Genomic DNA, 15,539 nt, shown 5'->3' with positions numbered 1-15,539 from the left:
GACACGGTCACTGAAGACAAAATGGGTGCATAAGCAAATGTAGTTAAGAAAGCTGATGGTGCCCGGATATCAAAAGATAAAGCATCTGGGGTCTTAAAGGCCTGAAGATAAACAAGCAGCCATCTAGCTGGGAAGCAACAAAGCCCACATGGAAGAAGCACACTAGCCAATGTGATTATGAGGTGTCAACAGGATCAGGTATCAGGCATTAGAGGACCCCAAACAAATAATCATATTGATGAGAATGAGGGGGCGGGGTTGGAGTACAGACCCAAAGCCCATCGGTAGACAATTGGACATCCTTTTACAGAAGGGTCACAAGGAAGGGACGAGCCAGCCAGGGTGCAATATAGCACTGATGAAACATACAACATTCCTCTAGTTCTTTAATGCTTCCTACCCCCACTACCATGACCCCAGTTCTACCTTACAAATCTGGATAGACCAGAGCATGTACACTGGTGCAGATAAGAGCTGGAAACACAGGGAATCCAAGACAGATAAACCCGTCAGGACCAATATTGAGAGTAGTAATACCAGGAGGGCAGGGAAATGGTGGGGGAAGAAAGGGGGAACCAATCCCAATGATCGAAGTATAATCCCCCCAACCCCCAACCAGGATGACAAACAACAGAAACATGGGTGAAGGGAGACAGTGGACAGTGTACGATATGAAAATAGTAATTTATAATTTAAGGTTCATGAGGGTAGGGGAGGGAGGGGAAAAATGAGGAGCTGATACCAAGGCTCAAGTAGAAAGAAAATCTTTTGAAAAGGGTAATGGAAATATATGTACAAATGTGCTTGACACAATGGATGTATGGATTGTTTTAAGAGCTGTAAGAACCCCCAATAAAATGATTTATTAAAAATTAAGTCTTGCAAGGAGATCTGTCATCAGTGTAAGACAGTTTTTGTTTTGTTTTAGGAGAGGGGACTGAATGGTTCCTTTGTCTTACAGTTACCCTAATTTGATATTACAAGAGTCAAGTGTAAAAGACAGGCTTACTATGGTGATCGAAGGATCTTTATGAAAACCTGTGATCAGAGGAGGAGAAAAGAGGTCTGTGAGGGCGGCTGTCCCTTCTGTCTGCTCTAAGACGGTGCCTCACAACGTTTGGTGGGTGAACTCGGGAAAGGCGGTTGGCCCTTGGGGAGAAGGCAAACCATTTCTTGCTAATAGGCATGTGTTCACGGAGCTTCTTCCTGCTTTTAGAGTTCGGGGCCTCACGTTTTAGGCTCGTTGGATTTGTCTTTGCAAAGTGCCATAGCATTTTTCCTAGCTGAGAAGGACTTGGACCCTAGGCCTGGCTGATTTCATCTCAAAATATTGTACATTGGAATGCCACGGCTCACTTTACCCTAAGTAACGCCATTTCTTTTTAAGCTGAAACCCCAACCCACCCCCAGCACCAACTGCGCCATGCGATGTGCCACTGTGACAGCAGGCTTCCTTGGTGAACCTCAGAACAGCCACCTTCCCTTCACCCACCCACTGGCTTTGCCTGGGAAAGCATGTTGTGCTAACCAGCACCTGCTCCGACTGCTTTAACGGAATCTCACCACGAGCTGTTCCACTTCCCTCTTCTGTGTCTCAGCAAGAGTTTGACAGTACGCCTCCTCTGCTCCAGCTCCCCGTTCAGTGTACTGTATCAAACGCTTCGTGGAACAGCATTGCAGAATCAAGAGTGGTTTAGGCAATAGCTGACACTCTGGATACCTGCATAATAAAGAAACTTTGTCCCCTTGGACAAACATTGCGGAAATTTCTCTTTAATCATAACAGGAGGAGGCGTAGAAGGGACTGGACTGGAACTCCACTTTTGGATCCGGAAAAATACATTTGCATTTGGGGGTCTCTTTTTCCCCTAAAACACTTCAGATAAAATTCAAAACACTGTTTTGAATTAAACTAAGATTTTTGTTTTCGCTTTTCTAAAGAAGCCTTTTAGTCTTTTAATCAAAGTATGACTTAACTTCTTGAAAAAACAAAGGAGGCAAAAGTCAGGGTTTTCTAACCTAGATAAAAATTGCTCCACGCCAGAAGCAACAGAGCCCACATGGAAGAAGCACACCAGGCTGTGTGATCACGAGGTGTCGAAGGGATGAGGTATCAGGCATCAAAGAACAAAAAATCATATCATTGTCAATGAGGGGGGAAAGCGCATCTGTAGGCAACTGGACATCCCCTTATGGAAGGGTTGCAGGGAGGAGACAAGCCAGTCAGGGTGCAGTGTAGCAACGATGAAACATACAACTTTTCTCTAGTTCCTAAATGCTTCCTCCCACCCCCACACTATCATGATCCCAATTCTACCTTACAAATCTGGCTAGACCAGAGGATGTACACTGGTACAGATAGGAACTGGAAACACAGGGAATCCAGGGCAGATGATCCCTTCAGGACCAGTGCCGAGAATGGTGATACCAGGAGGGTGGAGGGAGGGTGGGGTGGAGAGGGGGAATGGATTACAAGGATCTACATATAACCTCCTCCCTGGGGGATGGACAACATAAAAGTGCGTGAAGGGAGACATCGGACACTGTAAGATATGACAAAATAATATTTTATAAACTATCAAGGGTTCATGAGGGAGGGGAAAAATGAGGAACTGATGCCAGGGGCTTAAGTGGAGAGCAAATGTGTTGAGAATGATGAGGGCAATGAACAAATGTGCTTTACACAATTGATGTATGTATGGATTGTGATAAGAGTTGTATGACCCCCTAATAAAGTGATTTTTAAAAATTGCTCCGTGCCTCTTAAAAATGTTTGTGCAGCTGGTCCCCAGAGAAGGTGCTTTGGTCAGCAGGAGGGTAGGAAATAGAAATGGTAACGATAATAAAGGGAGCTCCTGTGTCTTAGGTCAAAATCCTGACTCCCAAAATTAAAAATTTTACTCACTAGGGATTTTGAGTGTGTTTTTATTGTTCCAGGGTTGGGGGGTAGAAATAACTAAAATTAAAATATATTTTATAAAGACCCTTTTATTCTGTCTTAAACAGGACAAAGACAAGGCAAAGACAAACACTAATCATCTGGATGAGGAAGACCATCAATATGAAGTTATAATGTCCAAAAGGAAGATGGAAAACTAAAGAAATCGGTTGCAAAATCATGATTGGTGACAGATAAATTAATCGTCATTGCAGTTGGGACCACTGAAGCAGGGAATGGATTATGAATGCTCCCCAGTGCAGATTTAAAATGTTTCCAGGATTGGTACTGGGGTTCTCCTACCACCTAATCAGGGTATGCCTCTTGACCAGGTTGTCTTTCAACCCTCATTTCCAGGCAAGTCTGTGAGAGCTGACCAGGAGAATTGCAGCAAACCTCTTCCCAACACACTCTACCTGAAGCCAAGGGCTTTAATATAGCCAGTCAAGGGCCAAACAGAACTCAGTGGAGGCTAAATTTATGTTGAGACTCAAAATGGATTTAGGAATTTCACTGAGAACCTTCCAAAAAATCTCAATGCCATCAAGTTCCTTCCAACTCATAGCTACCCTTTAGAGTAGAGTAGAACAGTAACTTTGGGTTTCTGAGCCACTAAATCTTTATAGGAGTAAACAGCCTCATCTTTCTCCCTCAAAGCAGTTGGTGCATTCAAACCACCAACCTTGTGGTTAGCAACTCAATATGTAGCCCAGTATGCCACCAGGGCTCCTCACTGTAATCTTTAGGCTTTGGCACACCTACTGCTCCAAATTCAAGATCTGATATTCTATGAGTCCTTTGTAAATTTGTAACTAAGGTAGAAACTTAGTTTGTCAAGATAAAGAGACAGACTACAGGTGGGATAGACCCCGACAGCATGCCTTATTAAATAACTCTCATATGTAACAACCTAAGGATGCAACATAAACTAATCGATAAGGTTTAAGCTTGTAATTTAACAGCTTAAATTTTGTCATGCTCCCTGGTCCTCTCCTACATGTTTACTAAACCTTTGTTAAAGAAGAAAAGGAGACCCCCTCAAAATTCAGATATATTTTATAGACACCCTTTATTAAGTGTTAAACATGACAAAGATAAAGACAAATCATTTGCTATGACACTGTGCAAAGATAAATCTAAAATCCAGGCAGCCTAACGCAAATCTGAAATCCAGGCAGCCTAATGCATAAAGGCTGGATCACCAAAAGCAAAAGCAAAAAAAAAAAAAAATCAGTTAAAAATATGATTAGGAAGAAAACATGTGAAATGCCCTTCCCAAGTTCACCCTTCAAAAGTTGTGAATGACCTTCTCATTCCCTCCTCTTATCACGAATTTACATAGAAATTCTTTAATCACCATAGTAAGAGTGTCTTCTACACTCACCTTGTATAAGATCAAATTAGGCAATATCATATTGAAGGAACCATTCTGTCTCAACAAAACACTGGTTCAAGCAGATCTCCTTTCAAGATCCAATCTTAAGGTGCACAAGAGGGTGACAGTTTAATTACAACCATTAGCACAGTGAAGCCGTACGTTTGGTTTATCAGATTTCTTAGTCAAAAGACTGAGATTTCGTGTAGTTCCCCTCACCAACTTGCACATAAACTCTTTGAAACTAGAATTATACCCATTATAGGTTGAAGCAGAGCACTAGTATCTAGATTTACTCTGGGTCAAAAAACCTCGGCATACAGAACCGGAACACTGACTAAAAGGTCAGTCAGAGGGCTGACCAAGCACCTGTAACCCAAAGCAGAAAACAAACTTCTCCCCATGAAACAAGTTTTCCAGGGGAAAGAAAGGGCACGAATGAAAGCCTGTTTCCTCCAAATAATCACTACCATTCAAAATAAGTTCTGGCAGATTCAGTTTGGGGAACAACCCCCAAATCAGTGTCCTGATAAGGGAAAGGGGGAGGGCGGGAAACTAATTTTAGTGTTTTAGAACTTTATTTGCTATTGCTTCTGGAAGCTTGAAACTAATTTTAGTGTTTTAGAACTTTACTTGCTATTGCTCTGGAAGCTTGATGAGATCATCAAAGGCATTTCTACTTTTGCCTGCAGAGAAAGCCTTAACGGTTCACAAATGAAAAAACAACAACACAAAGACTTGATAAAACAAACCAACAAAAACCCTCAGAAAGCCCTGACACGAGTGTTCAAAATCTAAGAGCACTTACTTCACAGGTTCCTTATGGTGTCTGAAATGTGGTGGTCTTAAACACCCCTTTCTCTGGTGCTAATCCTCCACCCCCAGAAAGCCTGCCAGAAAGGACAACTTTAGGTCCTGTCAGACGCTGCCATATTCTTTGATGGCAAACCCAAATTCAAGTATATGTTATGAAGATCCCTTCTTGAGTCTTCAACAGGACAAAGAGAAGGAACGCATCCAGAAGAGGCACACCATTATGGTCTCCTGCTTCATAGGTCGGCATCCGCCTGTTGTGCTGATGATCTGAAGGACAGAATCCTTCCAACCCAGTGACACAGCTCCGAGGAGCTAGAATGGGATGGGGGTGTAGTGCGGGAAGAGAACTAACAGGGCTGAAGAGGAGGGAGTTGTACAAATTCCTGAGCCAAAGATGGTACCCACTGACCTGAAGCCAGGTGGCTGGGATGCTTAACCTAGCTCAGGTGGCTACTATTAAAGTCTTACCTAATTCTATGTGGTTAAGGTCAGAGACCAAAAGTGCCAGGGAAGTGACTTGGGACAAGAACCTTAGAAATGTGGGAAGGTATAGGTATAAATATAGATATGTGTATATGTAAATATATAAAGATAGGTGTATTGTCTATGTGTGTGTTAGTATATATATATGTAAATACAACAAAGAAGCATATGAGCTTGGGGCCTCTACTTAAATCTTACCTCAGTACAAAAGCCATTTGTTCTAATAATGTGGCAATATATGATACTCACTTTCCCAACACAATCACAGAAGACAAAATGGGTGCATAAGCAGATGTGGGAAGAAAGCTGATGGTACCTGGCTGAGATAGCTTATTGTGCCAGCCTGGCCGACAAACACAAGTGGGATTAACTGAAGGGCGGAGAGATAAATGGCTCGGTGACCCTCGCCTTTCTTGTTTCTCGCTCTTTGATCAGTGTGCGGCTGCCTTGCTTGTTCTGTGCCTCAATTTACAGGCTACACTACCTGTGGGACGCCTAGCCTGTGAACTGTGTTGCTGTAAGTTGAGGTCCCTTTAAGACATCTCTGGAGTTGAGGACTGGTGGTTGGTGACCTGGCTGACAGTTGGTGACCTGCCTTGTGATTGGCTGCTGTGCTAAAATAGCCTAGCTCTCTCTATATATAGAGGAAAACCTACCAGCAGATTCGACTTGAAAGACTGCTAGTGTCTCATAACCCTCTCTCACGGGAGTGAGTTGCACTGAGCCATTTGTACTGCTTTATAATTTAACTGTTCATTTCTTGTATTATATTTCTATCTGTATATGATTTAACAGTTCATTTCTTGTGTTATATATCTAATTATCTTTATAAATAAATATATTAAATTATCAGCAATTTGGTTTTATCTCTCCAGAGAACCCTGTCTAACACATGGCTATTAAAAGATATAGCGTCTGAGGTCTTAAAGGCTTGAAGGTAAACAAGCAGCCATCTAGCTCAGAAGCAACAAAGCCCACATGGAAGAAGCATATCAGCCTGTGTGATCACAAGGTGTTGAAGGGATTAGCTATCAGGCATCATGAGAACAAAAAATCATATCATTGTGAATGAGGGGGAGTGCACAGTGGAGACCCAAAGTCCATCTGTAGGTAACCGGACATCCCCTTACAGAAGGGTCTCGGGGAGGAGATGAGCCAGTCAGGGTGCAGTGTAGCAATGATGAAACATACAACTTTCCTCTAGTTACTAAATGCTTCCTACCCCCCTCCACTATCATGATCCCAATTCTACCTTACAAATCTGGCTAGACCAGAGGATGTACACTGGTACAGATAGGAACTGGAAACACAGGGCATCCAGGTTGGATGATCCCTTCAGGACCAGTGCCGAGAGTGGTGATACCAGGAGGGTGGGGGTAGGGTGGGGTGGAGAGGGGTAACCGATTACAAGAATCTACACATAACCTCCTCCCTGGGGGACGGACAACAGAAAAGTGGGTGAAGGAAGATGCCGGACAGTGTAAGATATGACAAAATAATAATTTATAAATTATCAAGGGTTCATGAGGGAGTGGGGAGTGGGGAGGGAGGGGGAAATATGAGGAGCTGATGCCAGGGGCTTACGTGGAGAGCAAATGTTTTGAGAATGATAAGGGCAATGAATGTACAAATGTGCTTTACACAATTGATGTATGTATGGATTGTGATAAGAGTTGTATGTACCCCTAATAAAATGATTTTTTTTTAAAGATATAGTGCTTGGGGTCTTAAAGGCTTGAAGATAAACAAGCAGCCATCTAGCAGGGAAACAATAAAACCCACATGGAGGAAGCACACCAACCTGTGTGATCATGAGGTGTCGATAGGGATAGGTATCAGAAGTTTAAAAACAAGCAATCAAATTGACACGAAGGATCATGGACAAAGGGGAGACCCCAAACCCACCTGTAAGATAATTGGACAGAACCTCACAGAAGAGCCACATGGAAGGGATGACATATCCAGGGTGCAGTATAGCAGTGATGAAACACATACCTATCCTCTAGTTCTTTAATATTCCCTCTCCTTACTATTATGGTCTTTGTTTTACCTCATTGATCTTGTTAGACCTGTGTAGGTTCATTTGTATAATTAAGAGCATTTGAGGCATGAAAGCCAAGATAGATAAACCCTTCAGAAACAGTATGGGAGTAAGGATTCCCTAAGGGTACAGGATGAGGGGGGGAGGGGGAACTGATAGCAATGATGACTGCATAACCCCACTCAAGGGGAATAAATAACAGAATTGTAGGTGAACGGATACATTGGATGGTTTAAGATATTGCAAATAATAATACATAAATAATAATAACGGTTGCTGGGGGGAGGGTGGGGAGGGAGGGGATAAAGAGGAGCTGATAACAAAGATATCAAAAAGAAAGAAAAGGTTTTGAAACTGATGGTGGCAGAAATTATACAATTATGCTTGAACCAATTGAATGATAGATTGTTATAATATCTGTAAGAGCCACCAATAAAATGATTTAAAAAGAAATATGGGACGGTAAAGCCTGAATCCATCAGGTGAGAATCAGGTTCATGCAGATCTTTGCCACGCAGTTACCCATGAATTTGCCTTAAAGTCATGCAGTGATTCTATTAACTGGCCTCCCAGCCCTGACTTACGCCAGGTGGTATCTCAACCTATGAGAAAAATGTGCTGGGTCACCATTCAACGAGGTTACCACCAAAAAGCTGGACACTAGTGGGAAGGAGGTAGCCAAGGGAGAGATTAAAAGTATGAGGTACAAAGGGTGACCCAGGAACAAAAGATGGCACCCCTCCTTCCTTACCTCGAAGTAGATTGGTGAGCAGAAAAGGACCTACATAGTTGGTGGCAAAGGTGACATCCAGGCCCTCTGGAGTAAGTGTCTTCTCAGGGATACCTGGGAGGAAACAACAGCACAAGTGGAGGATGATGGAGGACCTGCTCCCAGGAGGACCAGATCTGGATGAATGTACTGGAGTTCAGTAGAAATACTCTAAGCATAAGCACATGCAGATGTATAGGGGCAATGACATTTGGGGCTACCACTCAAAATAGGCTTTTTAGGGGAGTTATGAATTAGAGCATTCATTCACTCACTGCCGTTGAATTGATTCCAAATCATAGCGACCTTATAGGACAGGCCAGAACTGTTCCTGTGGGGTTTCTGAGACTGTAACTCTTTTTCAAAAATAGTTTTATTGGGACACAATCCACATATCATACAATTCAATAGTTCAATCCTATCAAGAAGACTTATTTGTACAATCATTACCACCATCAAGTTTAGAACATTTTCTGCTTTCTTGTACTCTGTGTTGCATAATCTCACGTCAACTTGAAGATTTATGAAAGTGTAGGCGTGCTCGGGAACAGGAATGGGAGTAGTGATACCAGGAGAGTAGGGAGAAGGGGGAGAAAGGAGGGCAGGAAGGGGGAACCGATCCCAATGATCAACACATAACCACACACACACACACACACACACACACACACACACACACAGACAAACAACAGAAACCATGTGGGGAGGAAGACAGCAGTTAGTGTAAAACATGAAAATAATAATTTATAATTTATCAAGGGGTCACGAAGGTGGGAGAGGGATAAGGATGGAAAAAAGAGGAGCGGATACCAAGGGCTCAATGGAAAGCAAATGTCTAGAAAAGAATGATGGCAACAAATGTACAAAGAGGCTTGATACAATTGATGTATGGATTGTTCTAAGAACTGTAAGAGTCCTGAGAAGTTACCACCACCATTGGAGCCACTGATGGACTTGATATAAAGCTCTTTCTTATCCATTTGTGAGGATCCTGGGATTTGTTTCTCTAGTCAATCTGGCCTAATACACACTCCTTGTTATTAGCTCCCCATTTCCCTGCAACCACCCTGCCATGCCCCAAGAAACCACTGATCTAGTTAGGGTGTCTACAGAGTTGCCTATCCTGGATTTCATATACAGAAAAGACATACAAAATCAAACAAACAAACAAAAACCCTATTTGTAATCAAATAAAATAGAGGAAAAACTCAGTTGAAAAGGAAGCAGATGTGTGAATCTGGGTACTTTAGAGAAACAAATCCACAGGAACTCATGTATAAGAGAGTTTTATATACAGGTTAAGTGCACATCAAGAAAACATCCCAACCCAGTGCTGCCCAAGCCCGCAAGTCCAACATAAATCCAACACCAATTCACAAAGTCCTCTTCCATGTCACAAAACAGACACAATGCTGCTGATTGCAGGAGGAAAGCAGAATCAGTGAATGTGTAAGCATCTTAGTGCTGGCAGGGGTCTCCACATGGCTGCTCCAGCACCCACGGCTGCATCAGGGTAAATCCATGTGGCTTCTCCTTGGGGATGTCTTACAGGAAGTGAGCCTTGCCAGCTGAAGCAGGGAACTGGCTAAGGCAGCTTCACCCTGGTCCGACCATCACAAAGCAAGAGACCTAAGAACTAGAAAGGCGAGGCTCACCAAGCCAATTATCCCTATGTGGATAAGATGGAGAATACATGTTTGTTTTTATAGGATTAAGATGTAGGTGTTACTTAATTGCAATTGTGAGGCTAACGAATTATGTACACGTGCCAAGTTGGCAAGGGGTGGCTTGAGGTAGTTTATTGTGCCAACCTAGCTGATAAACACATGTGGGGTTAATTGAAGGGTGCAGGGATAAATGGCTCAGTGAGCCTCGCCTTTCTAGTTCTCAGGTCTCTTGATTTGTGATGGTTGGACCAGGGTACAGCTTCCTTAGCCAGTTCCCTGCTCCCGCTGGCAACGTTCACTTCTTGCAAGACATCCCTGAGGAGAAGCCACATGGACTTACCCCAATGCAGCCCTGGGTGCTGGAGCAGCCTTGTGGAGACTCCTGCCAGCACTGAGACGCTTACACATTCACTGATTTGGCTTTCCTCCTGCAGTTGACATCATTATGTGTGTTTTGTGAGATGGAGGAGGACTTTGTGGATTGGTGTCAGACATATGGGCTAATGTTGGACTTGTGGACTTGGGCAGCAGTGGGTTGGGATGTTTTCTTGATGTGCACTTACCCTTTATATAAAACTCTCTCTAATACATATGAGTTTCTGTGGATTTGTTTCGCTAAAGTACCCAGACTCACACATTATGGTACCTTGGGAGTGGGGTACTGGAGAAACAAATCATAAGATGGAGAGTAGATGTTTGTTTGACCTCTCCTTCATGGTAGCTTTTCTTCTTCGTCTAGCCAGAGGTCAGATAAAGCCGCACTGTTTACTTGGTTGTTTTCTGGGGAAAATATGGGAAGTATGAAAATTGAAAGTTTGTAAGCCCACTTGCTTTCAGCCATTAAAATTTGATCTTTAGATGAGTTTAGGACATGCCTGCAAAGAAAGCTTTGAAAAGATATGCCCCACCTAGTGCTTTGGAGTACTCAGGAACCAGTAGTCTTTGTCAAAATCTGGAAAAAATCTGGAATCATGAAAAGAACTCCTCCCTAAGACTGAATGATAAAGGGAGCCTGTGAGCAGGCTGAAATGCTTGCTAGGTGACCATCTGGAGGTACTTGTTGAGTGGAAGTGGGAGAAATGCAGCAATAAAGAGATGGTTGAGTTTGGCCACTGACACCTGTGGACTTGGTTTACAGGGGGGCGGGGAGATGAGTGTGGGTTAACTGGTATAAAGTTAATGACCTAGCACAAGGGGGCTAGGCTTGTTGAGTATTGGTGAGAGCCCATAGTCTAAAGGCAAGGCGTCCAATGGGCACCCTGTGGAGGCTGAGGGAAGCAGCCCACATTTAGCTGACCAGAACCTGACCTGATGGAGATTTTTGAGCCTGTGAACTGGTGCATATTGTTGCTAAATTTATGGATGGTCTATCCAGATTTGACTTTGCTTATGGATAAGGATTTCACAATGTACCAATAGGAATGAAGATTCTTCATGTCAAAAAACATGATTGTCTCCTCAGAGCACAGGGTTGTTTTAAGTGGGCAGTATAGAAATTGGATATCCAAAATTTGGGGAATAAAGGCATGAAGTGGTTGGCTTACAAACTTTCATAGGTAGGGGAACATATACACAGGATTATAGGATTAAGATGTAGGTGTTACTTAATTACAATTGTAAGGCTAAAGAATTATTTACGTACATGTGCCAAGTTGGCAAGGAGTGGATTGGTAGTTTATTGTGCCAACCTGGCTGATAAACACATGTAGGGTTAATGGAAGGGCGGAGGGATAAATGGCTCAGTGAACCTCGCCTTTCTAGTTCTCGGGTTTCTTGCATCTGATGGTCAGATCAGGGTGCAGCTACCTTATCCAGTTCCCTGCTTCCACTGGAAAAGCTCACTTCCTGCAAGACATCCCTGAGGAGAAGCCAATGGACCTACCCCGATGCAGCCCTGGGTGCTGGAGCAGCCTTGTGGAGACCCCTGCCAGCTCTGTGATGCCGACATGCTCACTGATTCGGCTTTCCTCCTGCAGTTGGCATCATAGTGTGTGCTTGGTAAGCTGGGGGAGGACTTTGTGGATCCGTGCCGGACATATGAGCTAATTAATGTTGGACTTGTGGACTTGGGCAGCACTGGGTTGGGATGTTTTCTTGATGTGCACTTACTCTTTATATAAAACGCTCTCTTATGCATGAGTTTCTGTGGATTTGTTTCTCTAAAGTACCCAGACTAACACGGCAGAAAATATTAAAAATTAGAACAACTTTAAAATGGGTCAAACGATGAACTGTTCAATTTTAACCTCGCCGCATGTGCCACCATCCACTCCCCAATGCACTCTGCATGACAGCAAGGCTACTCACATCCTCTCTGGTCTCTGTTCAGAGAAAATTCACCACACACTTAAGCCATATAAATTTCCCCTTTGCCTTTTTTTTTTAAACTGATACAACTTTGAAATGGATTAAAAGGGGGAGCAAATAAGGTGTTGCATTTTATCTGCGACTGTAATCCTTGATGGGATAGAGGGCTCTTTTTCCCCCCTGAGCAGCAGCTAGTTCCAAACCGCTGACCTTTCCCTTAACAATCCAGAGTGGAACCACTGTGTCACAGGGCCCCTGGAGAGCATTTCAGTGGAATGCATGTGTTAGGCTACAGGGACAGCTATTTTCCCTGAGGGGAAACTGTAGCTTGTGAAATGTGTTTGAAGAGTAAGCCCAGATACATACCACAGACCCCAGCATTGTTTATCAGCAGGTGTATCTCGGACACTTCCTGCAGAAGCCACCGGACGAAACTCCGAATGGAAGCCAGGGAGCTGAGGTCCGCCAGGCCAAGCAGCAGGTGGTTGTTGCCTGATGCTGCCTGGATCTCAGCTAGGACTTGCTCTCCTTGCTCTCGGTTCCGGCAGACAAGGATCACTCGGGCCCCACGACAAGCCAGCTCTTGGGACACAAACTTCCCAATACCTGTAGGTGGTGCAATCAATTACATTATGTTCCCCTTTGTAATGCCTGCCAAATGGCTGGATTTAAAAACAAAAACAAAAACAGAAAGACACTGCCATTGTGTCAATTTGATTCATAGAGACCCTATAGGACAGAGTAGAACTACCTCTGTGGGTTTCCACGCCCTGGGAGAGGCTGTTTTCAAACTGCTGACCTAGAGGTTAGCAGCACAACACGGAATTCACTACACCACCAGGGCTCCTATAGAACACTAACGTGGGGAGCCCCGGTAGAGCAGTGTTTACCTGCTGGGCTGCTACCTCAAGGTCAGCAGTTCAAAATCACCAGCCCCTTCGAGGGAGCAAGATGACCTTTCGATTCCAGTAAGGAGTTACCATCTCTGAAAGTCAGGAGATAACCCCTCCAGGGTTGCTATGGTCTGACTCATGCAGGGACTCATCGACTCAAAGGCAGTGAGTTTTTCTGGTTTTGTTTGTTTGTTTGTTTGAAGGTGGGCATTGGTCTTTGCCATCCACTCAATTTAAAAAGAGCCATCCCAGAAGTGGAAAGGAGATCTCACCGTCACCAAGAAAGAAAAGGCAGGTCATTTAGACCCAAAGCCCCTGCACAGGAGCCTTCTTGTCCCAGGAGATGGTGCTGTGAAACCGGAGAAATGGCAAGTGGTGGTGGCAGCAGAACTGGGAGATTAGGAGGAGACAGAGCAATGAGCTTCTGGACCCATGGAGTGAGAAATGGTAGAGCAGTGTGGAGAAGGGTACTGAGCACTGATTAGCAGGGCTAAAGCAAGCTAAATACTTGCCCAAAGCAAAGCCCTGGCTGCAGGGCTGAGAAGATAAATGCCTGCAAGAGATTGGTGTGCCTGCAGGACTGCTGAGAAGAATCTGTCCTGAACTGTACCCTGGGTCATTTCTGATCCTGAATTGTAACCTGTTACTTCCTTAATAAACTCCGTGAGCATGAATACTGTTGGCGAATCCTGTGTTGTCACTGATTCAGGGAGCAAATCCAACAGAAAGACAAGTAGAGAGTTCGGGGTGGGGTGGGGGCAGTAGGTGTCAGGATACTATAAAAGACGGTAGGGTGGGGGCATGTCTGACCCCTGCCTCATAGGACTCAGCCTTGTGCAGTTGATCCTGCTCCCTGCTTGTGAAGTTGGAAAGGCTCAGCTGTCTCCATCACACCATTCTGACCTGTGAGAGGGCAGATGTGGAGAGGAGGAGAGGGGCGAGGAGCAGAGAGGAGAAGAGAGAAGAGGCAGTGGAACAAAGGTAGGGGGGACAAGGCTCCCTGAGAGATGGTGATGGTCCCTCTCTCCACCCAGTTAGAACTGTCGGGGGTGAAGCACTCACCACTATTGGCCCCGGTCACCACTGCTGTCTTCCCAGCCAAGTTTGTGGAGCAGAGCTGGAGGTCCCAGGGACAAGACCTCTGCCAGAGCCTTATGCACAATCCGAGCACAAGGATCAAAATGAGGATGACAGAGAGAGCCCACCAGGCCAGGATGCTGCGTGAAGCCCACAGAAACATAGTTGACGCTGCAGCTGCAAGCCTGCCAATGAAGCACTGCAGTCCGACTTCAAAAATAGAGGAGGCAAAAGGGAAGGAGGGCTGTCAAAGTTGGTTGGAACCAAGAATGAGACACGTGAGGTACCTAAGGTACAAAATTTAAGGAGGCACAGATAGACGAGTTTACTCAAGCATGTTTCTTAGAACCGAGCAGGAGTGCCTCCTTAAATTTTGCTATTGCCTCACCCTAGTCACAACTCTGAGTCAATGTTTGTCTGAAAAAAACAAATGTTTCCCCATACCTTCTTGTTGCCTTTGTTTGTTGCCTTTCTGGGAATTCTAACTCAAGGAGACCCAATGCGTGGTGACCCTGGGGTTTTCTCGGCACTGTTCTCCACAGAGCACAGTGGGTAAGGTCAACCCAACCAGAGACCAGCTGCTGCGTAGGAGGAAAGGCTAGATTTTCTACCCTCTCTCCAGCAGTTACAAGGAGAAGTTGTGAAATGGGAGAATGTGCTGTTGTGTCAGGGTTTTTGTTGTTGCTGTTGCCACAATTAGGAAAAAAAAAATTACATGAATATCAAGGACTACAAGGAAGAAGAAAATGTCCTGGAATTGAATATGGTGACCATTGGACAACTCTTTTTGATAGGATTGAATCCTATGACATGTGGATGAAGTGCTCATAAAACTGTTTTTAAAGAACAAAACCCCAAAAGCAGTTACAGTCTTCCAAACCCCACAGAGGCAGTTTTATCCTGTTCTATAGGGTCACCAGGAGACCGCATCGGGTCCGTAGCAGTGGGTTTGTTTGGTTGGTTTTGTACATTAATGGAAGAGGGTCGCCAACCTTTCCTTCCCAGGGGCCACGGGGCGTTTCCCGTCGCCAACCTCTGGGATAGCTGTCAAATGTAAATCGCTCGCTCCCCCTACGGGCCATACTAGGGAAGTGCTAATCCGGCTCCCAAAGCTCCACTTGGAGTCACACTCCAAAGTCAATTAGCAGAGTTCTAGGGGATGTCAGGGCCTTG

The 15,539-nt window shown here is 44.4% G+C and overlaps 1 protein-coding gene across 1 annotated transcript in view; it reads right to left on the bottom strand.

The window, feature by feature from the left end:
- LOC101656217 (retinol dehydrogenase 11) overlaps positions 1-14,611 on the bottom strand; it is a 58,577-nt gene extending 43,966 nt beyond the window's left edge. The window contains exons 1-3 of the mRNA XM_004696434.2: positions 14,352-14,611; positions 12,763-13,002; positions 8,405-8,497 (exon numbers count right to left, since the gene is read on the bottom strand). Coding sequence (XP_004696491.1) covers positions 8,405-8,497; positions 12,763-13,002; positions 14,352-14,529 — 511 coding nt within the window. The 5' untranslated portion in view covers positions 14,530-14,611. The remainder of the gene's footprint in view (positions 1-8,404; positions 8,498-12,762; positions 13,003-14,351) is intronic.
- Positions 14,612-15,539: the final 928 nt, after the last annotated feature.

This window comes from Echinops telfairi, unplaced genomic scaffold (assembly GCF_000313985.2).
Source record: "Echinops telfairi isolate 266 unplaced genomic scaffold, ASM31398v2 ScPeMD7_9;HRSCAF=40, whole genome shotgun sequence".
Classification (NCBI taxonomy): Eukaryota; Metazoa; Chordata; class Mammalia; order Afrosoricida; family Tenrecidae; genus Echinops; species Echinops telfairi.
The sequence above is the reverse complement of the archived record's forward strand: the minus strand, read 5'-3'. Positions and strand labels throughout refer to the sequence as shown.